Source organism: Triturus cristatus, chromosome 10, assembly GCF_964204655.1.
Source record: "Triturus cristatus chromosome 10, aTriCri1.1, whole genome shotgun sequence".
In the NCBI taxonomy this organism is placed as follows: Eukaryota; Metazoa; Chordata; class Amphibia; order Caudata; family Salamandridae; genus Triturus; species Triturus cristatus.
The window spans coordinates 997,780,980-997,808,516 of NC_140593.1; the positions used below are offsets into that span (position 1 = coordinate 997,780,980).

The window sequence follows — 27,537 nt, forward strand, 5'->3', positions numbered from 1 at the left end:
GGAGAGATAGAGGTGTAGAGGTGTAGAGGTGTAGAGGTGTAGAGGTGTAGAGGTGTAGAGATAGAGATAGAGATATAGAGGTGTAGAGGTGTAGAGGTGTAGAGGTGTAGAGGTGTAGAGGTGTAGAGGTGTAGAGATAGAGGTGTAGAGGTGTAGAGGTGTAGAGGTGTAGAGGTGTAGAGATAGAGATAGAGATAGAGATAGAGGTGTAGAGGTGTAGAGGTGTAGAGGTGTAGAGGTAGAGATAGAGGTGTAGAGATAGAGATAGAGGAGTAGAGGTGTAGAGGTGTAGAGATAGAGATAGAGATAGAGATAGAGATAGAGGTGTAGAGGTGTAGAGATAGAGATAGAGATAGAGATAGAGGTGTAGAGGTGTAGAGATAGAGATAGAGGTGTAGAGGTGTAGAGATAGAGATAGAGATAGAGGTGTAGAGATAGAGATAGAGATAGAGGTGTAGAGATAGAGATAGAGATAGAGGTGTAGAGATAGAGATAGAGGTGTAGAGATAGAGATAGAGATAGAGGTGTAGAGATAGAGATAGAGGTGTAGAGGTGTAGAGATAGAGGTGTAGAGGTGTAGAGATATAGAGGTGTAGAGGTGTAGAGGTGTAGAGGTGTAGAGATAGAGATATAGAGGTGTAGAGGTGTAGAGGTGTAGAGATAGAGATAGAGATAGAGGAGTAGAGGTGTAGAGGTGTAGAGGTGTAGAGGTGTAGAGATAGAGGTGTAGAGGTGTAGAGGTGTAGAGATAGAGGTGTAGAGGTGTAGAGATAGAGGTGTAGAGGTGTAGAGGTGTAGAGATAGAGGTGTAGAGGTGTAGAGATAGAGATATAGAGGTGTAGAGGTGTAGAGATAGAGATGTAGAGGTGTAGAGATAGAGATGTAGAGGTGTAGAGGTGTAGAGGTGTAGAGGTGTAGAGGTGTAGAGGTGTAGAGGTGTAGAGGTGTAGAGGTGTAGAGGTGTAGAGGTGTAGAGGTGTAGAGGTGTAGAGGTGTAGAGGTGTAGAGGTGTAGAGGTGTAGAGGTGTAGAGGTGTAGAGATAGAGATAGAGATAGAGATAGAGATAGAGATAGAGATAGAGATAGAGATAGAGATAGAGATGGTGTAGAGGTGTAGAGATAGAGATAGGAGGTGTAGAGGTGTAGAGGTAGAGGTGTAGAGGTGTAGAGGTGTAGAGGTGTAGAGGTGTAGAGATAGAGGTGTAGAGGTGTAGAGGTGTAGAGGTGTAGAGGTGTAGAGGTGTAGAGGTGTAGAGGTGTAGAGGTGTAGAGGTGTAGAGGTGTAGAGGTGTAGAGGTGTAGAGGTGTAGAGGTGTAGAGATAGAGATAGAGATAGAGATAGAGATAGAGATAGAGGTGTAGAGGTGTAGAGGTTGTAGAGATAGAGATAGAGATAGAGATAGAGATGGTGTAGAGGTGTAGAGATAGAGATAGAGGTGTAGAGATAGAGATAGAGGTGTAGAGATAGAGATAGAGATAGAGGTGTAGAGATAGAGATGAGAGTGTAGAGATAGAGATAGAGGTGTAGAGGGTGTAGAGGTGTAGAGGTGTAGAGGTGTAGAGATAGAGGTGTAGAGGTGTAGAGATATAGAGGTGTAGAGGTGTAGAGGTGTAGAGGTGTAGAGATAGAGATATAGAGGTGTAGAGGTGTAGAGGTGTAGAGATAGAGATAGAGATAGAGGAGTAGAGGTGTAGAGGTGTAGAGGTGTAGAGGTGTAGAGATAGAGGTGTAGAGGTGTAGAGGTGTAGAGATAGAGGTGTAGAGGTGTAGAGATAGAGGTGTAGAGGTGTAGAGATAGAGAGATAGAGGTGTAGAGGTGTAGAGATAGAGAGATAGAGATGTAGAGGTGTAGAGATAGAGGTGTAGAGGTGTAGAGATAGAGGTGTAGAGGTGTAGAGATAGAGATGTAGAGATGTAGAGATGTAGAGGTGTAGAGGTGTAGAGGTGTAGAGGTGTAGAGGTGTAGAGGTGTAGAGGTGTAGAGGTGTAGAGGTGTAGAGGTGTAGAGGTGTAGAGGTGTAGAGGTGTAGAGGTAGAGATAGAGATAGAGATAGAGATAGAGATAGAGATAGAGATAGAGATAGAGATAGAGATAGAGATAGAGATAGAGGTGTAGAGGTGTAGAGATAGAGAGATAGAGGTGTAGAGATAGAGAGATAGAGATGTAGAGGTGTAGAGATAGAGGTGTAGAGGTGTAGAGATAGAGGTGTAGAGGTGTAGAGATAGAGATGTAGAGATGTAGAGATGTAGAGGTGTAGAGGTGTAGAGGTGTAGAGGTGTAGAGGTGTAGAGGTGTAGAGGTGTAGAGGTGTAGAGGTGTAGAGGTGTAGAGGTGTAGAGGTGTAGAGGTGTAGAGGTGTAGAGGTGTAGAGGTGTAGAGATAGAGATAGAGATAGAGATAGAGATAGAGATAGAGATAGAGATAGAGATAGAGATGGTGTAGAGGTGTAGAGATAGAGATAGAGGTGTAGAGGTGTAGAGATAGAGGTGTAGAGGTGTAGAGGTGTAGAGGTGTAGAGGTGTAGAGGTGTAGAGGTGTAGAGGTGTAGAGGTGTAGAGGTGTAGAGGTGTAGAGGTGTAGAGGTGTAGAGGTGTAGAGATAGAGATAGAGATAGAGATAGAGATAGAGGTGTAGAGGTGTAGAGATAGAGATAGAGATAGAGATAGAGATGGTGTAGAGGTGTAGAGATAGAGATAGAGGTGTAGAGGTGTAGAGATAGAGGTGTAGAGGTGTAGAGGTGTAGAGATAGAGAGGTGTAGAGGTGTAGAGGTGTAGAGGTGTAGAGGTGTAGAGGTGTAGAGGTGTAGAGATAGAGATAGAGATAGAGATAGAGATAGAGATAGAGATAGAGGTGTAGAGATAGAGGTGTAGAGATAGAGGTGTAGAGATAGAGGTGTAGAGATAGAGGTGTAGAGATAGAGGTGTAGAGATAGAGGTGTAGAGATAGAGGTGTAGAGATAGAGGTGTAGAGATAGAGGTGTAGAGATAGAGGTGTAGAGATAGAGGTGTAGAGATAGAGGTGTAGAGATAGAGGTGTAGAGATAGAGGTGTAGAGATAGAGGTGTAGAGATAGAGGTGTAGAGATAGAGGTGTAGAGATAGAGGTGTAGAGAGAGAGAGAGATAGAGAGAGATAGAGAGAGATAGAGAGAGATAGAGAGAGATAGAGAGAGAGAGATAGAGAGAGATAGAGAGAGAGATAGAGAGAGAGATAGAGAGATAGATAGAGAGAGATAGATAGATATAGCTCAGCAGCATCTAATACTAAACCTTTCAACACTGGATAAGTTTTACTGCTGGAGTACGCCAAACCATTTGCCTTAGTTTTAGAATATAAGGGGCAAACAGGTGAAGGCAGGGGAAAAAAAAACAACGGACTGCTTTTGATGGATTACCCGAGAAATGCCAGCTCATCTTTGGCCATCTTGCACTTGATAGTCACGAGTAGAACATCTTCAGGTCAGCATCAGAATATTCTTAAACAGACTGCAGAGAAATTCATCGCAACTAGTAAACATATGCCCTTCAAGGAAGGATAGTACCAAAATTGAGACCTGAGAGCAATAAGTGTCAAGGGACTGTGCTATATCAGTACTCTCTTTATTCTGTAATTTTGCAGAGATGAGTGGTAAGAGTATCTGGGCTAGGGAAGGTATATGTGCTGATGTTGGTTAAGGAGAAAACATAACTGTCTAGTATTGATGGCATGCATGACTAAAGACCTACCCCATTTTACAGTGACAAAAAGGGTGCTACTAGCAGATTTATGCATTTTACTTTGAATATTATACACCTACAGTGTAAGTAGTACTAAGATTGAGGAGTGCGATTTTATGGAATGTATCACCATAACACTATTAAATGATACAGGTGAAGGGATTTAATCAATATCATGGAGAGATGTTTCCATCAATGAATTAACATACTTTAAAAGGAAATTAACATTAACTTATATGGCACCACAGAATAAGGGTTGTGATTACCAAGTGACCCTGGCACAGATTGTGGTCAGAAGGGGCAGGATATAGATGAGCTGATCTGAATTGCCAGGAGGTTGTCTGACAACTGTGGGAATTCAGCAATGAAACAAGTACGAAATACATTTACCACACCCAATAAGTGGCTTTTCATCACTCCTGTATGGTGGTTTACCATACATTCAATGTTCCTCTCCATTCCCATTTTCAGCCATGCATATGCAAAGGAAAGCACCAAAAAGGACGGACATTGGAAATACCCGGTGTTAGAGGGGAACAGTAGACAAGGAGGCTATTCTGTACCTCAACGTTATGGTCATGTATGGCCCAACTATGGAGATCTGAGTTTAAGAAATGCTATATCATTATGCCAACTTTCAGTGTCATGCACATTTCCCACTCAAGAAAAGCAAAATTGTTTTGAATTAGTCTGATGGAAATGGACAGCACCAAAAAAGAACCCCCCCCCCCCCCCGAACATAGCTTCCACCCACGTGAAAAATAGCTACTAAGATTTTGAAGCAGGTTGCGGCCCAGAGACAATAGAAGATATAGAACTGGTATGAGTGAGTAGAAAGATAGACAGGAGTTGTATGGCCAGCATCACATGTGGAGGACTGACAATGCAACATAGCATATTCTGTAGAAGCAGTGTCCTACTACCTCAAAATGGTGAGCCATGAATGTAGAAAAAAAGAAAAACAAATCAAACAAGTATACCCAAAACAATGAGAAAGAATCTATAAGTACCATCTGCTGAAATAGTAATCCATGATTAACAGAAAATCAATACAGAGTTGGCTACCTGTGGGAGGAAACTTCACTGTAATCCCTCTGAAAAACGTCCAACCTAAATGGAGCACCTACGGGTTCATTAATTACTAAGGCGTTTAAACCGTTCCCAGTCAAGTGACAGCAAGTGCATCTAAAATTTGAGAACTCTGATTCTGCGCTGGAGAGAAATGCATCTAGAAGCAACAGATACAGCTTGTGTACACAATCACTGGTTTCTCAAAATAGTGCCCGCTTAAAACCAGCAAAGTAAGCATTAAAGGTCACAAGGAAGGCATCTCTAGCACAATCTCAAACAAAGTAAGTATAAAGAGAGGCAGATGCAGTCAAGTGCAAACTAGAGTCACAATTCCAGGCAGCTTTAGACGCAGGGACTCTGCCTCAATCCACGCGCGAATCCGTCATAGTATCCATTCTCAAACCGGACAGAGACCCACACCAGCTGGGATCCTACCGGCCCATAGCCCTGCTGCCGGCGGATTACAAAATTTATGGGAAGGTTCTGGCAGACAGATACAACACGATCCTCCGGCAATTAATCCACCCAGATCAGAGCGGATTTGTGCCAGGTAGGCACACCTCTTATAACATCCGACGGCTGTTCCACGTGCAGGACCAGATACGAGAGCGGTTCCCGCGGGCAGCGTGTCTGGTGCTGGACCTCGAAAAAGCTTTCGACACTCTCTCATGGGCCTACCTGTTTTGGGTCCTCCAGCGCATGGGCATCGGACCCAAATTGCAAGCCTACACTCTGCTTATTTACTCTGCACCCAGCTCCAGGGCGCGTATAGGCCCCCTCATCTCGGACTCCTTTCCAATTCGCTGTGGTACCAGGCAGGGATGCCCACTCTCCCCCTTGCTCTTCGCAATGGCGATGGAGCCGTTGGCGACCCTGTTGCGTGCGGCTGGCGAAGAGTGGGGTATCCCAATAGGTGACTCCATCCACTCAGTATCGCTATATGCGGACGACGTACTTGTATATGTCCGGGATATTGCGGCAGATTTGACTCCTATATCGCACATTCTGCACGACTTTGCAGAAGTGACGGGTCTCAGGGTCAACTGGCCCAAGTCCATGGTCTATCCCCTGGCACAGGCCATGCCTCGCTGTCCGATACAGTTAGAGGATGTCGACATCTCTTGGAGTCCCCAAGCAGTTCGCTACTTAGGCGTCAGACTTTATAATACGCCGCAAGACTTTTATGAGGGGAATTACCGCACACTGATGGGAGGTATTCGATCCTCGATCCACTTCTGAAAGGGTCTCCACCTGGCTGTCACTGGGAGGATAGCTGTTGCAAAAATGATTCTGGTCCCGCGTCTGCTGTACCTCTTCTCCAATCTCCCAGTGGTTCCCCCGCGATCCCTATTCCGCGAGCTGGACACCCTGCTTGGGACCCTCATCTGGGGCGCTGGTCGCCGGCGTATTGCCCTGGCAAAACTGCAATTGCCCCTTGACCAAGGTGGGCTAGCGGCCCCCTCATTCGAAGCACACTTCTTTGCCGCCCAATTAAAATGGGTATCACGTTGGACGGCGGGCCGGGCACAGGGGGAGCTGATCACTGAGACGGGGCGCATTCAAACTCCCACCATCCACCGCATGTTGCTGCCATGCGCAGCATCACTGCCATCTGGGCCCCTCCAGGTAATGACCGCGGGCGCCTGGCTAGCGCGTGTCCATCGTCTTAGTCGGGATGCTCCCCTGTACTCCCCGCTGCTGCCGTTGGTGGGCCTCCCAAGGGGTCGGGCGCATTACACGAAGCGAATGCTGCAAACATGGACGGACCGCGCCGTGACGGAGGTGGGGATGTTATTTTTTTAAGGTAACCTACGGACATTCGCAGCATTGGTCGACGACTTCGAACTTCCCGAGGGGCAATTCCTACGGCACAGGCAGCTTCTCACGGACTGCCGCAAGCAGTGGCGCGCAATCGACGCGGAACCCCCCCACACACCCGGTCATCCATGCGATCCAACAGATGGGGCCAGGACGTCATCTAGTCACTTGGATCTACAAAGCTATGCGGACCTTGCGGCAACCCACGCTTGCACCCCTCAGAGAGCGCTGGGAAACTGACTTCCGCAGACCTTTACATGATAGAGAATGGACCAGGGCCCTGGAGCATACCAAAAAAGTGTCCCGCAATTACCGTTTTAAGAATATCCAACTGCACATCCTGCACAGGGCGTACCTCACTCCCGAAAAACTACAGAAATACTTCCCTGACAGTTCGTTTGCTTGCCCCAGATGCCTGGAACCCGCTGCCTCGTTTATACACATGTTTTGGGACTGCCCGACAGTGCATAATTACTGGCACGCGATCCATACCGCTCTCCGCACGGTCACAGGGTTACAAGACCTATACACATGGGAGGCAACCGCCCTGGGTATACACAGGCGGCACAAACACAAGAAGGTGGAAAGGCGTTACGCCTCCCTAGTGCTTCTCCTAGCCAAACGGTGCATCACCATGCACTGGAAGACACCGGAGGGGCCCCCCCCCTAGCGGCATGGGTAGGCGCAGTCAAAAAGTGGGGTAAAGCGGAGGAAACACTACTCAGAACGGAGGAAGCCCAAGGGATACGCAAACACCCGATCTCCCTGCCATGGGCCATGTTAATGCACTCCTTCGCGCAAGAGACAACAGCAGTGGCGGGCCCACGAATGATTAATCCTCCAGCCACGATCGATCCCCCAGCCGCGAGCCAGGAACCCACCCAGGGAGACACACGAGAAGACCGGGCACCCGGCGGGTCGCAGTCGTAGATAACATCTGTCCCGCTACCATGCTTCCACATAGGCGGTAACTGGCGCCCCGCATCCCCCCCTCATCTGACTATCCTCCCCGTTTATATATCCCCAGTTGGTTGAAGGTTAGCTCATGGCTGCAACCCCATAGCTTGATGATACACCTCGCAGGGGAATAGACACACTACATGGCCCTTATGCGGTGCAGTGACCACTATGCGCACTGGTAGGGCATGCCCAGACACAGACCCCGGACACCTGTCTGCAGCTTAAAAAGAGTAGTGACACGCACCCTCACGGGTCCACGAGACCAGAGGCCCGCCTGGGATGCGGCTGGGCGTTCCTGCCTTGTATACTTATACACCAATAGTAATTCCAAATGTGCCTCTGTATGTAATGTCTATGCAAATGCCAATAAAAAAGAATTTTCAAAATAAAAAACGATGCAGTCATGTGCAGACGCTTTGTAAATTTGTCTTATTTCCTTGATCCTCTACTCAGTCACTGTACAATTTGTTAGACACACCTAAACTTGCATGCCGTAGCACATGTACACCAGAACCTATTTTGCAAATAATGCAGATGACTTAAAAAGTCACCATTTCCATTCACTTATAATCCAATTTACCTCACACAGGGTTGAATGAGAGACTACTAGTCTCCTATAATCCATTAACCTAATGTTGGTGGTCTTCACTGCACCACTGTCTAACTCATCTATAAAGTATGTTTTTTTTGTGGTAAACTAGCAACACAGCCAACCATGCCACTTCCATCACCAAGGGCCAAAACTCACCATAACCTGATGTGCCCCACTTTCTTTTAGATAGCAAACCAGAAGGGAACTATTCAGTCATTACCTCGATGAATGAAATGGGCAACTTTCTTGAAATCCTCTTCAAGGAATCCACGCGAAGTCAGAGCCGGTGATCCAAATCTCAACCCACTGGGACGCAATGCACTTTTGTCACCTGCATAAAAATGAAGTACATAAGTAAAATCTTGCATAGATTACGAAATAATGAGAAGATGGAAACGACAAAAAATAATACATTAAATAAACAGCCCTGTGCTCCACAGTTAATGAAGTCAGTCAAACTTCAATCCCAACAAAGACGAAGCAAACGATCAGTAATCACAACATATGTTTAAGAGAAGACAGAAAGCCTAACATTGTAGAGTGAAAAACAAATGCTGTGCAATGGCGTGTATGTGAACCAAGAGTTGACCTAGCACAGTGGTCAGTAGACCGCATAACGGAGAACTGAAGTCAACTAGGTAGGCTTCACGGTTACATAAAGAAGCAATTTTGGGCTAATATGGCTTGCAGGCATTTAATGTTGCTTCTTTTAACACTATATATTTTAGGATTAAACGTACAGAATACATTATTTTATCTTAAAATATGGTATGAAGCGAAGGTCTTACATTGAATTGAATATGCTACTTACCAGTATGCATCTGTTCTTGGCATGTAGGGCTGCTGACATTCATATCTGTGCATAGATCGCCGCCTAGTGTTGGGTCCGGATGTTTGCACGTTGTTGTCCTGGAGGAGTCTTCGAAGTATCCTGAGATAGGTGACTCCTCCCCTGGACCACAGTGCGCATGGGCATCCTCTCCATCCTCAGATTGTTTTTCGCCATTGTGGCAGTGATGGAGTAGATACAGAAAGTGATGACCATGCTTACAGTAATTCTGAGAGCTGCAGCTGCTACAGGCGCCGGGGAGGAGGGTGGGCGATATGAATGTCAGCAGCCCTACATGCCAAGAACAGATGCATACTGGTAAGTAGCATATTCAGTTTGAGGCATGTGGGCTGCTGAATTCATATCTGTGCATAGAATATATAGCAGTACCCTCTATTAGCGGCGGCTACCAGTGCCAGCTGCAGCGGTCTGAAAAAGAGTTTTGAGAACAGCCTGTCCTACAGCTGCCTGCTGTTTTGATTGCACATCTACACAATAGTGTTTGGTAAATGTATGTGTAGTGGACCAGGTGGCTGCTCTACATATATCATGCAAAGGAATGTTTCCCAGGAAAGCCATGGAGGCCCCTAACTTACGTGTTGAGTGGGCTCGTGGGGGAATCGTTAATGTGCGTTTAGCTTTTTGATAGCAAATTTGAATACATTTAACGATCCATCTGGCTATACCTGCTTTGGAGATGGCGTTACCTTTGTGGTGTGGGGCAAAGGCAACGAAAAGTTGTTTTGTTTTCCTGAAGACTTTAGTCCTGTCTATATAGTACATGAGGGCTCTCTTTACATCCAGTGTATGGAGTGCTCTTTCTGCGACAGTTTGTGGGTTTTGAAAGAAAACAGGCAGTTCAATAGTTTGATTCATGTGGAACTGCGATATCACCTTGGGCATGAATTTGGGGTTGGTACGTAGTACGACCCTGTTGGCGTGAACCTGTATGAATGGCTCTTGAACGGTTAGTGCCTGGAGTTCACTAACTCTCCTCAAAGAAGTGATCGCTACTAGGAAAGCTACTTTCCAGGTGAGGAATTGAATCTCGCATGAGTGTAGAGGTTCGAAGGGTGGACCCATCAGGCGTGTGAGGACCAAGTTGAGGTTCCACATTGGAGCTGGTGGGTGGCTTGGAGGAATTACACGTTTAAGTCCTTCCAAGAATGCTTTGATGGCAGGCACTCTGAATAAAGAGAGGTGCTGCCTGTTCTGGAGATAGGCTGATATTGCGGTCAAATGGACACGCATTGAGGTGTATGCCAGATTGCATCGGTATAGGTGTAAGAGGTAACAAATTATGTTTTGGATGGATGCGTCTAGCGGGTTAATGTCATTGTTATTGCAATAAATGACGAACCTTTTCCATTTGGCTGCATAGCAAGCTCTGGTAGTGGGTCTTCTAGCTTCCTTAATGATGTCCATACAGTCAGGTGGCAGGTTTAGGTAGCCAAACTCTAGGACTTCAGGAGCCAGATTGCCAGGTTCAGCTGTTGCGGATCTGGGTGCTGAATCTCTCCATGGTTCTGCGTCAAATGCGCGGGTTTGATCCGCAGCCTTTGATGCGGCACCACGGAAAGTTCGAGAAAGGTGGTGTACCATGGTTGGCGTGCCCATGTTGGAGCAACCAGGACGAGTGTTAGTGAGTGTTGTCTGAGTTTGCGTGCCACCAGCGGTATCAATGGTGCTGGGGGAAAAGCGTACGCAAATCTGCCGGACCAGTTCATCCATATCGCATTGCCCTGCGACTGCGGATGTGGGAACCTGGCGGCAAAGCTTTGGCATTTTGCGTTTTCGCTTGTGGCGAATAGGTCTATCTCTGGAGACCCCACTGCTGGAAGTACGGTTGGAGTACTGATGGGTGTAACTCCCACTCGTGCATCTGGTGGCTGTGTCTGCTGAGTAGATCCGCCATCTGGTTGTCCTCGCCGGGGAGGTGTTCCGCCATGAGGAACATGTTCCTCTGAATGGCCCACTTCCACATGCTCTGAGCCAGATGAGACAACTGTGGAGTGTGTGGTACTCCCTGCTTCTGTATGTAGTACATGGCAGTCATGTTGTCCGTCCGGATCAACACGACTTTGTTGCACAAGTGTACTTTGAATGCTTTCATTGCCAGGAAGATTGCCATCAGTTCTAGAAGGTTGATGTGCATCTTCTTTTGTTGTATTGTCCATAGTCCCTGCACTGTGTAATTGAGTACATGAGCTCCCCATCCCTGGAGAGACGCGTCCGCTGTCAGTATTATTTGTGGAACAGGCTCTTGGAACGGTCGGCCCTTGCAAAGGTTTTGTGGATTCCACCAATGCAGAGAGTTGTATGCCCGACCGCTCACCAACACTAGGTCTTTTAGTTGCCCGTGAGCCTGATTCCATTGACGTGCTAAGCACTCCTGAAGCGGGCGCATATGTAGTCTCGCGTGTGGGACTATGAAAATGCAGGAGGCCATCATGCCTATCAACTGCATGAACACTCGCGCGGGAAGGGAGTGTTGGGGTTTGAACTTGGAAATCAGCATTTGCATGCTGTTGATCCTCACTAAATTTGGCTGAGCTGTGGCTGCCAGAGTGTCTATGGTCGCACCTAGGTACTGTTGTACGTGTGCGGGTTGGAGATGTGATTTCGGGTAATTTAGTGAGAACCCTAGACTGTGAAGAAGGTGAATGGTGCGGGACATGTGGCTGGCACATTGCTGGGCTGACTTTGCCTGAACAAGCCAGTCGTCCAGGTAAGGGAAGACGTGAATGTGTTGTCTTCGTAGATGTGCAGCCACAGTAGCTAGGCACTTTGTGAAAACCCTGGGTGCTGTTGTCACGCCGAAGGGAAGAACCTTGAATTGGTAGTGCTGCCCCTGAATAGTGAACCTGAGATATTTTCTGTGCGAGGGGTGAATGGGTATGTGGAAATACGCATCTTTGAGGTCTAGCGTGGCCAGGAAGTCTCCCTGTTTGAGAAGCGGGAGGACTTGTTGTAGGGTGAGCATGTGGAAATGCTCCGAGAGAATGTAGCGGTTGAGGGGTCTCAGGTCTAGTATTGGTCTGAGCGACCCGTCCTTTTTTGGTATTAAGAAGTACAGGGAGTACACCCCCGTACCTTGCTCGTGGACGGGTACGACCTCTATTGCGCCTTTTTTCAGCATACTTAGCACTTCCTGCTGTAATAGCGCTAAGTGCTCTGAGGACATAGGACGGTGTTTTGGCGGTATTGTGGGTGGAGTGGAGGTTAATTCTAGGCAGTAACCGTGTTTGATGATATCTTTGACCGACCTGTCCATGGTGATGGAGTTCCACGTGGACAGGAACCTTTGTAGCCTTCCCCCGACAGGTGTTATGTGGTCGGGAGGAAGTGAGAGGGCGTCACTGTTTGTTCTTGGGGGAGGACCTGGTATTGCCGTACCCGCGTCCTCTGCCTTTTGTGCTGGAGCCACGATATCCACCCCGGGTGTTTTTATCGTAGGTACTTTGTGTGTTGCCCTTGTTGTAGGTTTGCTGTGACCCCTGTCCTCTACCTGCTCCTCTATTTCCGGGGCGACGAAAGGAGCCACTCCGAAAGGTCTGCGTTTGGAGAGCCCCCATGGACTTTGCAGTGTCTGTGTCCTTTTTTATTTTTTCTAGGGTGGTGTCAACCTCTGGTCCGAATAAGTAGTCGGGGTTGACCGGTTGATTGAGAATGTTATTTTGAACCTCAGGTTTGAATCCGGAGATTCGTAACCAGGCGTGTCGTTGTAACATGACGCTGGTGTTTATTGCCCTGGCAGCTGTATCTGCGGCATCCAGTGCACACTTAATGGATGCGTTTGTGAGGAGTTGTCCCTCCCTGATGAGGATCTCTGCTCCCTCTTTGTATTAGTCAGGGAGATGTTGGAGTAGGGTTTCTAATGTGTCATAGTGTGCGCGATCGTAGCGAGCTAGGAGCGCCTGGGTATTGGCAATACGCCATATGTTACCTGCCTGGGCTGCAACCCGTTTGCCGGAGGTCTCTAGCACCTTGGACTCTTTGTCCGGGGGAGGAGCATCCCCAGTTGTATGCGAGTGCGCCCGTTTGCGAGCATTAGCGACTACGATGGAGTCCAGAGGCAACTGGCCTTTAATGTACGTAGGGTCCCCAGGCGCCGACCTATATTTCTTGTCGATCCTGGGGTTTATTACTCTTGCCCTGGTGGGTTCTTTGAAAATGTCCTTTGCTGGTTTGAGGACACCTTTCAACATGGGTAGAGTTTTGATATTCCTTTCTGAGGATGCGAAAGTATCCATGAGAAAATCGTCCTCGATTGTGTCAGAGTGGAGTTGCACACCATGATTGGCCGCAGCACGTTCAATGAGGGCGTTGAATGCGGCAGTGTCCTCTGTGGGGGACGTTTTCGCGCCATATAGCTGCGTGTCCTGTGTATCCATAGGTGCACCCGGGTCTACAGGGTCATCCCAAGCCTGGTCAGGGTCCTGTTGGCCTTCAGGGTCCATCTCTCTGGGGTAGGGGACGTCGTCACCCATGTAGTCCTCCAAAACGTCGGTTTCGGAGGGTGTCAGAGAGAAGGACTGTGGATGTGGGTAAGAGGTATGGAGACGTTCGTAAAGAACTGGTTACGAATCTGCTGGCAGCTTTTTCTTTAGCGGGATCCGGTAGGAGTCCAAAGCTTGTTCGGAAGATATTCTACGCTTGTGGAGCATAATTCTGCCGGTGTCGGCATCGATGATGTGGGACGGTGACGTCTCCGTAGGAGAGCGTTCGGCAGGTGTGATCCTAGTTTGGGTGACACGTGTTCTTATTTCAAACAGTTTGGGCGCCGTGGATGGCGGCAGGCCAAAAGTGATGTGGGGTGGTGATGGAGAAGCTTTTTGAGCTTTTTTCGGCTCGGAGCCTGACGTGTCCTGGAGGGCTGCCTTTTCTTTGATGCGTTGCAAGGACGCTGCAACTTGTCGCCCCTGGAACGCCGACGGTTCTTTGGCGCCGAGCGTTCTGTAGAGGCAGGCGTGGACTTCTTTGGGGCCACGAGGTCATCGAGTCGAGGAGAGGTAGTAGCTGTCGAAGGCGTCGATGATTGGGCCTTCGGTGCTGCTTTCGAAGTGGTGTGCGACGCAGCGGCCATTTTGACCTTTGTGGCCGGAGCAGATTGTTTTGGTGCCGGGGGCCGAGGCGGTTTGTCGGTACCGATGGCCTTTTTCCGTGTGTCGGCGCCGACGTCGGCTGCTGCGAGTTCGGCACCGAAGTCCCGTTTGGTGCCGACGGGTTTGGCTGGCGTCGAAGGTGTAGTGGGCTTCGATCCGACCAGTGTCACTTTCAGTTTCGGTTTCTGTGGAACCGATACGACTTTCGGTTTCGAGGAAGGGAAACCAGTCGTTTTGGGTACTAATGGCTGTCGCTGAATGTCCAAGGCCGGGCCCGAGGGCAGGGCCGAAGAACTGCGGGATAGGTCTTGGGTAAGGCCCGAAGGCGATCCGTCGACCGGAGCCATAGACTGACGCACTGGGATATCCTCCGTCTGTACGGGTAGGCCTTGCTCGTCACCAGAGCTACTTTCTTCGGCCCCTAAGGCCTCATCGTAGTCTCCTACCTCGGTGTCGGCTTCATCCCTGTGAAAGAGTTGTTCTTCGATGTCTTCCGATCCGGAATCGTGTTCGGAAGAGGGGCTGGAGGGTAGGTTCTCCACGCCTTCCACATCTTCGTCCTCGGCGCTGAAGATGTTGGTCGGGGCCGGTGCCGCTTGCTGCGCTTCAAGTCTCGCTGCTCGTCGATTCCGGAGTCTTTTTGGATCGGAATCGGGCACAGGCCATACATGTGGATTCGTCGTGATCCGGTGAAAGGCATTTGTTGCACACCGGGTGGACGTCGACATGGGGATATTTCGCATTGCAAACAGGACACCGCTTGAATGGTGTCCTCGATTCCATCGTCGATGTGGGTCGATGGTCTGATGCGAAAAAGTTGTGTTTGAAGTCAGTAAACTAACAAGTAACTGTCGATACCGATCGGGAACAGTACCGACGCGAACTAAAGGCCTTTTGGCCTGAAAAAGGTTTTCCCTAACTTGAGTCAAGATAAGCACATCCGAACCCAATGGCGGAAAAAAACAATCTGAGGATGGAGAGGATGCCCATGCGCACTGTGGTCCAGGGGAGGAGTCACCTATCTCAGGATACTTTGAAGACTCTTCCAGGACAACAACGTGCAAACATCCGGACCCAACACTAGGCAGCGATCTATGCACAGATATGAATTCAGCAGCCCACATGCCTCGAACTTTTACATAACCATGGCCTTTGAAGAAATGGTAACCATTTCCATCAACTGCCTCGAATTTAAGAATAAACGTGGAGCAGAAAAGTGTCATTTCTACACAATATCAGCCTGTCTAATAACTGTTCTCTATTCAGTATTAATTAAAACACAAATGGGATGTGCAATTTGGCATAGTCCCCAGAATTGCTAGATTTATACAACAAAACAGAAACCTTCAATTTTTGCACGCAGTTTAATTCATGGTTAAAAAAAAATAAAACAAATAATCAAGGATGGGAAGGATTGTCTTTCACCAGGCTATAACACTAACACAAAGGCTCTTGCATTACACTACGTGACAAATGTATTTTTTTTTTACTCTTCTAGACAGAAGGAACAATAAATTCACATAAATAAAATAAATACAATTTTAAAAAAATCTGTTAAATTCTAAAACACTGGTTTCCACTCTAAACTCTTATCTACCCTCTGAGAGGTGTCTTTTGAAGAACAAGGATGACAAATATTTGAGGACTGAGGGGAAAGAGCAGGGTAAAGAAACCTGAAACTCTTCTGTACCTGGTTTGGCATTAAATGTTGTATTTCAATCAAATCATTTAATTGTGTACATATAGTAGTAAAATATCAATAATTTAATTATTCTACAAATCAGCAACCCGTGGCCAATCTATAAAGTAAGATCAAAGGGTTTGAGACTGAACTGCAGATTGACTCCAGAAGCAGGATAAGCCATTGACAAGACAAGAGTCAGTCGAAAAAAACAGGAGAATGATACAAAAGCTATATAAAGTAACGGGGAAGGCTTGAAGAAACAATAACAAGCATGATGAAAACTTAGTTTTATGAATTCATGAGGAACGAGAGAGTCAAAGATAGGATTATTTTTATGGCACTCATAATACAGACCAACTTATTATGTAATTATGTTCTGGTTAACTGACGGACATAAATATTAACAGCTCAATGAGTGCCAGCATACATACTAAAGAGATAAAAAAAACTAGGAGAATTTTGGGTCTTTTCCATTATTCTCAAAAAGGCCTGAGCAGGCTCAAAGATACCTTTGATTATGCGTTTTTTTTTCTGCAGACTGAATACCTTGTTTTCTTCCACTTTAGTATGAGGGATAAAGCTAATGTTAGCTAGCGAACGCTCAATTTGTGGACCTATGTAGGGAAGGTTTCCCAATTTGGGGGGGGGGGGGGATGGCACTAGATTTAGAGTTGTGGGATAGCAGAGGGCTAGGCAGGGTTCTTAGGAAAAATTAAATAGGGGTTCGAGCAATTGGTGTGCTGGCAGTTTTTTAAATTCTTATTTTCTAGGCATTTTGATATTATCGGACTGCAAAAAAGCAAGCTTATGAGGTATGTCTGACAGTAAAGACTCAAAGAAAAGGCTGAAGGAATCAATACCTACACTGGAAAATAGTTGTTGAAGTTCCAGAGAGAGATATTGGATAGTTTGGCTCATATAAGTATGATCACAATTTACTCTTCATTAAGCTTAACATTTCTTCCCCAACAGAATTGTCGATAACAAACATTTATCACTCTTAGCATATGAGAATATTAAATTGTAGGGAATGCCTCACAGATATTTTCTATTAAATATACGCACTCATTTTACCCATCGTGGAAGGAGGGAAGGCTGAGTAGACCAGTGAATGTTCAAACCTGTGACCATGAAGTCAAACAGATTCATGGAGCAGATGCATTAGTCCACTGAGCCACCAGACGAACAAGTTACTTACCTTCGGTAACACCTTATCTAGCTGCAGATTCCTTACTTTCTAATTTTTCCAGTTATCAGACTGGACCTGGAAGGTTTTTAATGATCAGGACCTCTCCATGCTGGTAAGTGGCATTGATGAGCTCCGCGTACATCTGCAGCACCTATATAGGCGCCACCTAGGCACGCTGCCGCAGTTACTTTGCACGACTTTCCACGCCAGGAGCGCAGAGCCATTAAGGACACTGATCAGCGCTGGCTTGCATGGAAAAAAAAGAAGGATTTTTATTCTTCAAAAACCTGACGTCAGCGTGCCTAGATATAGGTGCAGTGAAGGTACGCGGAGCCAAATCGACGCCACCTACTGGCGCACAGGGGTACTGCTCACAAACAATCTTCTGGATCCAGTACGATGCCTGGTAATGTCTAAGGTAAGGAATCTGTGGTTAAAAGTCTGTTAGATTCATAATGCACCATGTTGTTTCTACTTATTTTCCCCTGCATAGAACCTACTCTCTTCCCAACCATCATCACCATCTACAGCTGCAGGTAAATCAAGCACCTGGATCACAGAGGTTCTATGCTGTTCAGGTTTCCAAACAACTGCGCTATACTTGGTCAGCTGTCATTTCACGTAGTTTCCACAAAACAGCAGACAAAATGAAAACTAAAACTTGGTGTGCATTAACATCCTACAGATCTTAGATGTACTGGGCTCCTGCTGCCCAGGCTGTTAGTTCTGAAATTACTTTCAACATGAGCCTAATAAATGTAAGCTACAGGACCTTACACAAATACTATAGATACCACCAATGTCTTGGCTTTCTACATCTATTTTGCTCACCCAATGCCTTTTCTGTTTGGAGAATTCTTCCTTCAAAAATGTAGAAATAAGACGTTGCTACACTGCAGATTTTCCCTATCGTATCCAAATAGATATATAAAGAGATTTGACTAATGGGCTAAGTTAGTGTAAGTAGAACCCAGACGTGAATTTTATGGCAAGACAGGAGGCTTGCATTATGCATCTTTGACTACTAGTAACTGTAGGCATATTCAGTGTAATGTGATAACGTGGAATGTAAGATTGAAAAATCTGGGTGTAGGGATCTAATTGTGCATACGGACCCTCCTCCAAATTGCATCTTCTGTGTTTCTCCCTATGCTGGAGATACTTCGGCTGCAATAAAATGAGCCTCTGCTCTTCGGAGCTCAGTTTTCAGTACAACACAACCATTCACTATGGGATGCTCTTCCTATTCAGATTCTGAATGCACCAGAGAAGGAAAAATGATAGTTTTCCAACTCGTACACGGTAGAATGCATAGGCATCTGCATGGCCTAAAAAAGGGGCCCAAACAACAGCGCCTCTGAAGAGTAGTTGCATATTATGGGTCAGGAATGCACTGGGAAATTTGCAACAAAAAACACACGCCAGCTAATAGCTGGGTTTCCTTACTGGCAAATCCGAATAGTAAGGCTATTACAAAGGATGCATTGTTCCTCAGCCTCATCTTTAAGGATTCATGGCTACTAGGTAATTTGTTCAGCAGCTGCCTTCCAGACATGTTAGTCACTCGCCATCTTGTGACCAAAATGATGAGGGCTAACAAAGACCACGCTTGTAGTGACTGATCATAAAGGTCCACGCCAATCACTTGCAAGCCCCATCCAATAAAGGGCATCATTTAGGAGTAGCCAGTTTCTGTGCTGCCACTTGCAGCCCACGTGAACTGCTTCACTCACAATTAAATGTAATCCTTCAGGCTACTGATTTTATAAGAATGCTTTTAGTGGTTACAAGTTTAATAACTTTGTGGGGCACTTGTATATCACTGTTCAGTAAGATGCTGCAGCCTCAAGTTTTTAATCTAGATCATATAGCGGGGTTGGGTTGGGGAGGCGTTGAATGACTAGATGAAATATTGTAGATGTCATTAGGGGAGCAGCATGAGAAGTCACTTCGGTTTTCTCATATTTAAATTTGGTAAAATGACATCAATGTATGCAGTGGGATATTTACAGCTGCACTAGATCATGACAATCTTAGAACCTTTGTGGTAGCCCTTGTATGGAAGCAAAGTGGTGGATTTACCCAAGTGAACAACATTGCCTCCCATTGATATTTTTATAATATTTTATCAGCAACAGCCACTGGTCAAAGGGAATGTGAATTTGGTCAGTAATTACCAAACTATAACTTATCCTGGTTCAAAACTTTAAGCAACGGCACATTAGCACATCTCTAATCTCTTATTTTCAGTAAAAAGGTCTCCACTTGGCATAACAATCTTATGTGACATTTTACCCAACCTGGCTTAAGAATACAAGCACAAAACAGGACACTGAAGTGACAAAAGATAAATTGCATTAAGATTACACCCATCTCGTCTACGCTCTCATTTAATCTCCAACCTTATTCAAGAACACATTTGGTCAGCAACCGGATCACCACATCCACACGAACACCTCTTCTGCTCAGCAAACTGGCTTCCCATCTTTTTTGTCTAATAGCTACAAGTACATGTGACCTCCTTCTGGGTCCTGATACCACTCCTTCTCTACGCCTGTTCTGTATGGAGAATATTCGCCCTCTGAGTACCTGCAGCACATTTCTTGCTAAAACTCCTCAGCTCAAATCGGGGTTTGCAATATATATTCTCCCATATCTCCACTGTAACCTCCACCTTTACCATAGACCAGCTGGCATTGTTGACGAACCACTGCTTGGGGAGTAAGGAATCGCGTATTCTGATATTTCAAGATATGTAGTCTTTAAGCCATGCAGAGTGCTTATGTAGCCTTCCTGTCCACATGTAGGATTGCAGACATCTCCCTCTTTATTCCTTCCAGTTTTGTACACACAAAGTATCCTTAAACAGGCTGACAGTAGAGGGCGCTATCCGGTAAGGGTTAAAGCTTTTTTGAACCCTCACAGATATCTTTTGTATATAGCATGTGTAACCTCCACAAACCAATTACTTACAAGAATCTGTACCCCATTCCTGCATCCTGCAGTGGAGGAAAACCAAGAGTGGACTTTCTCTTAAACACTCCAACCATGCAGATACTGTTCCGCGAGGTACAGATAGCGACTAAGCCTTCAGATCCGCTGGCCTGCTACTCCTTCATAACAGAATTTCATCAAAGATGGTGGACCCGAGCCCAGAACTGCTCCTCTGATCCCCCAAACCCCTGCAAATGTCAAGGAACAACCGCTGGGGATGACGTCACAACTGAGAAGGAGGGAACAGAAGACAAAGTAATTTGTGCATGGGTCGAGGCCGATTGCAGCTACCATGACCCTATCCCAACTCCATAAGGAGATCCCCAAGATGAGTGCCACCCAGTGAAATCGCCACCTTTTAAGTGCTGGAGCACTTCTCCAGGGTGGCTATGTGGTGAGGTGGACGAGATCTTTCCTTCTCAAATTGAGGTCTTTTCCCAAACGTCCGATCTGACCTGTTGAATCCTGGCGCTTGCTCTCGAGAGAAAGACACAGGTTTGTGATCCTTTGGGCACACAGGGAGAGGTGTCCACAACACACCTTGCCAGGAGCAGAGACCATCCGCCTAGGTGATGCAACCGGACTCCGAAGAGGCAGCGGAAATCTGACAGGCCTGTGGGATGGCTCTTGCTGAAACACAAACCATTTTCACATGCCGGGCTGTCCCTGGGGAAGAAACCCACACTGGAGCGGAGGTGACCAGGGCTCTCAAACAACGCAAGCTAGGCCTGCATAATAGCAAATAGCATAGATACAGTGATGCTCACCTTGGTTTATGTAGACCAACCAGGCTTCATCTTAAAACGCTCAACTTGTAATAACCCTAGGAAAGCCCTTAAAGTGGTACATGTGGTAAGAACACCTATGCCTCGACACTTTAAAACATTTGTCAAGGTAGACTAGGGAATTAAGAGGCACGGCCTTAAAAAAAAAAAAAAAAAAAAAAAAAAAACGAGGTTGGGAAGTAACTTTCTCGATAGGAAGGATACTATCTATGAAGCATACGTATAAATGTCAGTTTCTCGAAACGCATTAACATATCACGAGGTATGTAGTAAGAGGTTTAACCAAGCCCCTTCACTATTCACCCTCTATCTACAGCTTCCCTTAAAAAAAATATGACAGAAGTTTTACAGACCACGGCTCCTGCCAACACACCTGCAAGCTACTGCAGTTTGCAAAGGACTTTTTGCCAACGCTGATTGAACCTTAACAATCCCCAAATAGCTGATCCCACTACTGAAGAAATACTGAACCTTCGTGGCTGCCCAATCGCCCTCACCAAATAAAAGGGTTTTATCTTGGTGGGTGGCCAGAGACTCCTTTCCCCAGCTACAATTCTCATACCTCTTCAAATGTTCAGTAGACCATATCCAATATTTAAGCATCCATCTAGCACCAAACTTGCATTTATGTGCCAGGAGAAACGTCAAGATGCTCTTAGAGGATGGAGATATCAAGTACTGGCTTGGGATGGAAAGATAGCAGCACTTTAAAAGCCACTGCTTCTGAAAATACTCTACCTTGTGGGCCCTCTTACTTACAAAAGATGAACTGCTCCGCCTGCAAGACATGTTTAATACACTTATATGGGCAGGAGTGAAACGTCTTAGCAGGGGAGCATACAGTAAGCACCCTCAACAGTCAAATGTGGGAGGTATCATGGGTTTCAAAATCACACTGTGGAATAAAACTATAAATATACCCAGTCATTTACACTACACTGAAGGTATGGGGTTGCCCAGTTAGAAGTGCAGGCTTAACCACCTTCCCCTCACCACCGACTACCATATTCAGTAATATGAATTTCAGCCCTGGGCTGAAATATTTAAAATTTAAAGTTTTGTAAACTCGGGGATGCTGCAAACTTCACAACCTCTTCAAACCTTCCTACCGTTTGAAGAAATTAAATACAGGTGCAGCACCCCAGATTCATTACACTACCACCATCTTCAACTCAAAACCAGGGATTAAGATTCATTATTAAAGCAGAAGCTACACACCCTCTCAACATATGAACATTGTTTTACACACACTGGACCACATGTATCCAAAATAAACGCAATACTCAACACAACAAAACCCACATCCAAATGTATGCCTCAAATGCATTACATTGGATTCCAAGCAATAGGATGAAATATATAGGAGAGCAAATAACTATGAGCACCACGCCCGGGGAAGGGAGACTATATTCAAGGTCTAATATAGCTGACATTATATCCCTGACAGATAGCATTAAATTGACACAGCAAGTCAGGAATGCTAGAGACAGTATGTGTAGACGAAACAATAGTCCACATACTGTGGGGTCCTGTCCAAAATCAAAAATCAGTTCTGAAGTGGTTATGCTAAGCATAGCCCAAACGTGAGAAAGGATATAGAAAAACACCGAGATAATTATTCTAAGTAAGGCATTAGTATCCCTCACACTTAAATAAGGGGGAAATGATTTTTCAGCTATCCTTAGCAACAAAAACATTATAATATCACTATGGAACCACAACATGCCCAGCGCGCAACTTATAGATTCATAAACTATGCACACTCCTAGTCCAAGAGAAACTCGCATAAGACTTGAAAATATTGACAAATATTTTTTAAAGGTTGTGGAAACTGGCTTAAGCAAACATGAATCGAGACATCATGGGCCTTGTAGGCCCAAAATGATCAAGAGCCTGGGGCCGCACGCAAAAGGACCAATTCACTTAATATGGGAGATATTATTAGCCAGAAGAGCAGAGACCGGAGAGCTAAAGAAAAACAAGAGACCGAGCCAGGAACTGGGGAATGGTGGGAGTTGATGGTTTGGCTTCAGCGTAGGGGAGCACTTAACGGTGTTACTAGGTGGACATGCTCACCTTATGTTGTACGCCTACAAAATATATATAATTATATTATATATAACAACTCGACAAAACCTTGATCTTAAAATTTAAATGGGGTTTGACATATTAACATCTCAACTCACCTAATTTAGTAAATAACAATGTGGTTTCAGATTAAAATCAGTTTATGTTGCAAAATAACTATGAAGATCGGGTGTTCTTCTTTGCCATCCACCAAGGGGTAGTGTGGGGCCAAATCAAATAACTATCATAATGGACAAAGAGCTCAAAGTTAACTATGGGCAGGTACGTGTTCAAAGCAAAGGAAAACAGGAACTTCGTTTGTCATTTCCTTACAAATTCTTTTACTTTGGCTTTGGAAGCATCAGCAGCTGCAAAAGAAAAAACACCTGAGACTAGCCAAGAAAAGCATAGGTTCACGTACTTACCCTGAAATATTCTTTAAACTTAACTTGGCTTCAAACAGCACATTCAAAGCCAGTTGTGGTAAAACCTAGCAAGAATTTCTGGAATTTATTTACAAAGTTAGACTGTCACGGAACTGGGGTATCATCCGAAACTCTCCTTCAATATTTAGCGGCTGGGTGTGCTTCAGCTTGATTAACTTCATGGCAAGGCCGATAAACTGGCAAAAAACTTCCATCCATTTCTTGTATTTTACCCCACAAATCTATTGTAGTGCAACTCTGCCTCAGTATACTGGAAGACCCCAGGGTAACACCAGCACTCTAATGACTGCACCTTTCAAGTTGGTTCTTGGAAGGATGCAGGCTGAGTGGCGCCACCAGGATTCAAACCAACCGGTGACCAGGTCAAACACTGCCAGAGAATGTGCCACAGCGGAATTCTTTTAGCTGCATAATGAAGAAAACCTTGCTGTATAATTCGCTCCTTAATGCCACATAACCATATAAGCCCAGCCAATGGGAAAGCGATGCAGCATGGTTTGAGGGCTATCATTATGGTGATAAAATATGTATTTCACAAGGAACCCGTAGCAAATTCTCATATTTGACAGTTCACTATGAGAAATGGGACATTATATCACAGTATTTTGTGCAATAAAAAAAAGCAGGTTAAAGTGAAATTGATAGCTTTGGTTATAACACCACAATGTATGTAACCTAAAAACTACACACAAAGTGCAGTTATGGTTACGAAGTAAAACCATTAAAAAAAAAAACATTGAAATTCACAAGCTATGCTTAGGAGTAGAATCCACAACTCGCACACTACATCCAAAAGATCTGTGCCCAATGCTCTGCAGGGGTCCAACCCCGATGCTCATACCCTTTGGCATGTATGTGTTGTTGGTCAAAAACGTTTTTGATAATAATGCCTTTGGTGGTCTCTCGGTGGTCCCACCCACCCAGTTATACACTTGTTATATGCCTACTGCACCTTGTTGGGTAATAGCAGCCGCAACAAAACAAATTCTGTGATGGCCAGGCAAACAGAGCGCAGATGATTTGTGATCAAAAACTCCCAGGTGCCTTTATTTTAAATTGGATTTGTGAATCCTTCATGGATTCGCACATTCCTTTTGGATTCGTGAATTGAAGTCCAGATGTGTCTAGCATTTCACCTCGATAGCCAAGCCACTTTTTAATGCAAATTTCTCAAAAGCTATAGAATGATTTTCCCAAACCAAACAAAGGCACTTCCTTGAGTAAAGTTCTACCTTCATGCCAAACCTGCTGTAATCCTATTCCCCCATTTGTTTTGTATCAAAGAGCTAAGAATCCTATAGGAATTAAAATAGCATATGGCACTTTTGGGACAGCCTCGCCCTCTATTTCCTGGCTGATGCTTAACAGATCAGTACAGAAACTGCCATAAAGAAAACAGGATGTACTTTGTTTGGCAAGTTTTATGCTGATTCGTCTAATGGCACCACAGTTATTGAGACAAATGAATTCCCTTTTAATGGAAACTCTGACTCAACCATAACTACAGAAGTGCCATCGCCGTCTCTCTGATGTATCTTTCAGGAGAAGATTTTGCTTAGTGGTTAAACTGTTGTTCTACAAACTAAGACATGTGATTTCTAATCTATTTTTAGATTATTATTTTTTCTGCAGAGTTTAAAATAGCGCGAACTTGACCCAAATCCAATCAGGTAACAGAGCGCTTTACATAGCACCAGTTACGTTACATGAGGACACCTTTTTTTTTTTTTTGTTAGGCACGGGGAGATTAAGTGATTTGCCCAGAATCACAGGATGTTCAACGTCATTGCCGAGACTCGAACCGGGTTCCCCCGATTCGAGGTCGACCGCCCTAACCGTTAGGCCAACTCCTCCTCTACTAGTAACTGTAAATATGTTCAGTGTAATGACAGCATGTGTAATGTTTGATAACTCCTCTGCTCTTCGGACCTCAGCCTACACTACAGTATAATCATTAAATAATTATTTGAGGTCATTCCTAATCTGAAGCATAGTTGCACATTCTGTCTCAGGAATGCACTGGAAATTTAGCAAACAATGTCCGTTGGTTTCCTTACCAACCTATTTGAGCAAAACTTATTACAAAAGAGGTATTGTTCACCAGCCTCATCTAAGGATTCATGGCTACTAGGTAATTTGCTCAGCATCTGCCTGCCTGACATCATTTAGCCACTCTCCATCATGTGACAACTCGGATGAAGGCAGACAAAGCCCGTGCTTGTACTAACTGGTCATAAAGATCAAAGCCAATCATTGGCAATCCCCACCAGCCTCTCAGATCCGAAATCCCGCCTTTCTGAATGGGAAAGAAGCTGTAACACAACAACAGTGGATTGCATGGACGCTGCTAAAAGCATAATTTAAAAGTAGCCAACTACTGCGTTTGCAACCCATGTGAACAGGTTCACCACTACTTCAATGTAAACCTTCTGGCCACTGGTTTATTAAGAATGCTTTTAGGTGTTAGAAGTTCGATCATTGTTTGTTTGTGGCTTGCCAATCACTACTCAGCAAGATGCTACAGCCTCGCGTTTTTAACCGAGATGCTATAGAGGAATGGGCAAGAGAAGGGGGGGGGGGGGGGGGGGGGGGGGGTTGTGGGTGCCTAGTAGCTCCATGTGCCTGTGGCCTCCTTCCGAGTTGAAAACAGGGTTTCGCCAAGTACACCTCTTCACCTACGCCAGTTCTCTATGGCCCAATTAGCATCTGCCATCTGAGTTCCTGAAGGAATTCTCTCCTTGCTAAAACTCGGAGATAGAATCAGAGAATAAGGTAGCTATTCTTCCAAGTCTTCTTTTTAAGCTCCACCTTTACCATAGATCCAATTAAACTGCTGAAAGTCCACTATTAATTATAGTCCGGATGCGCACCCTGAGATATATCGTGATCTGCAGTCTCCTTTACGATATTGCACAGCGCTTCTGCAGCTCGTCGACATCAAGACCATAGTTTTGCACACAAAGGAAGTACCCTGCAACAGACTGATGGACTGCTGAGTAAATCCCTTAAGGATGCAGATACAGCCCCACCAAGGTACTGATGGCACCTAAGCATTCAGATACACTGACCTGATACTCCTACATATGGGGTTTTACAATAACTCCATATGTAAACTTGATAGCTTGTTATATTTATTTCACGTAGCAGGTTGTGAGCCTTATCACACCCTCACATTGCCTCCAGTAAGCTCAACGATGACATTTTCCTTAGTATGAATAACGGAAGTCCCACTACCTTACGAGAGCCGGCCACCTAATTCTTCTGCATCCAGGCATCTACTAAGGTAACACACTTGCCCTAGTGGCTTATATCAATCACACTGGTCCAAGTGCCACGAATCTACCCACATTCTCAATGTCTGGCAGTGTAAGTTATGTACCAGCAATGTATGTGGGATAAGCTCTACGCCATGTTACCATTGTGCATGTGGAATAATCGGCACCATGTTGCCGTAGTGTATGTGGGACAAACTGAGTTGTGTCACAATAGTCTCAGACAAAGAGCACCATCTCATGATATTGCATGAGGGATAAACTGCACAATGTACTGTATGAGGGATAAACTGCAGTAGATCACGATAGTGTATGTGGGACAAACTGAACCATGCCACAATAGTGTATGTGGGATAAACCCTGTGCCATGTCACAGTAGTGTATGTGGGATTAACTCTGCCACAGATTTCAGGTCTCACCAAAACTGTTGAGTTTGGGATTCCCTTTCTGAATAGAGGAGGGCAGGGGGATTCCCAGTGACTTCTTTTTCTAGCACATACTCTTGGAGTGTCTTTTCTGTGATTATTCTAAGTGTTTCACACAGATTAACAATTCCTGACAGGAGCGGCATTTCTACAACCCTTGGTCAACAGACTGGCTTCATCTCCTCCAATGAACTCACTTATTCTAAACACCTCAAGCAGTCGAAGCACTCGGCTTACTGTGCACGTGTTCCATCGGCATAATCCGCCAAAATTATACAACCATAATTTGATTTGACCTTCCTATTATACAAAATATTAAGATTAAAAAATGTCAAACTATTTTCTACAAAAATATATTTATTAAAGACGACTTAACTGGAATATTCTGCAATAGTTTGAGGTTAAATCACTAGCAATAAACGACCTTTCAGTGGACTGCTTCCTTCCTTGCCCAGCTCCGCCCAATAGCTGCTGCCCCAGAGCTCCCTGCTGCCGATCTTCTGGCCCTCGGGTCAGTGGTTCGAGGCCCTTCTCCACCCGCAGGCTCCAGCCTGTGCCTCATCCCTGGTGGTCTAGATTAGAG

The 27,537-nt window shown here is 45.4% G+C and overlaps 1 protein-coding gene across 2 annotated transcripts in view; it reads right to left on the reverse strand.

Moving 5' to 3' along the window:
• Window positions 1-27,537, reverse strand: part of SHMT1 (serine hydroxymethyltransferase 1) — a 174,822-nt gene that overhangs the window by 11,959 nt on the left and 135,326 nt on the right. For both annotated transcript variants that reach the window (XM_085628984.1, XM_085628983.1), the window contains exon 11: window positions 8,379-8,489. In XM_085628984.1, the coding sequence (XP_085485110.1) occupies window positions 8,379-8,489 (111 nt within the window). The remainder of the gene's footprint in view (window positions 1-8,378; window positions 8,490-27,537) is intronic.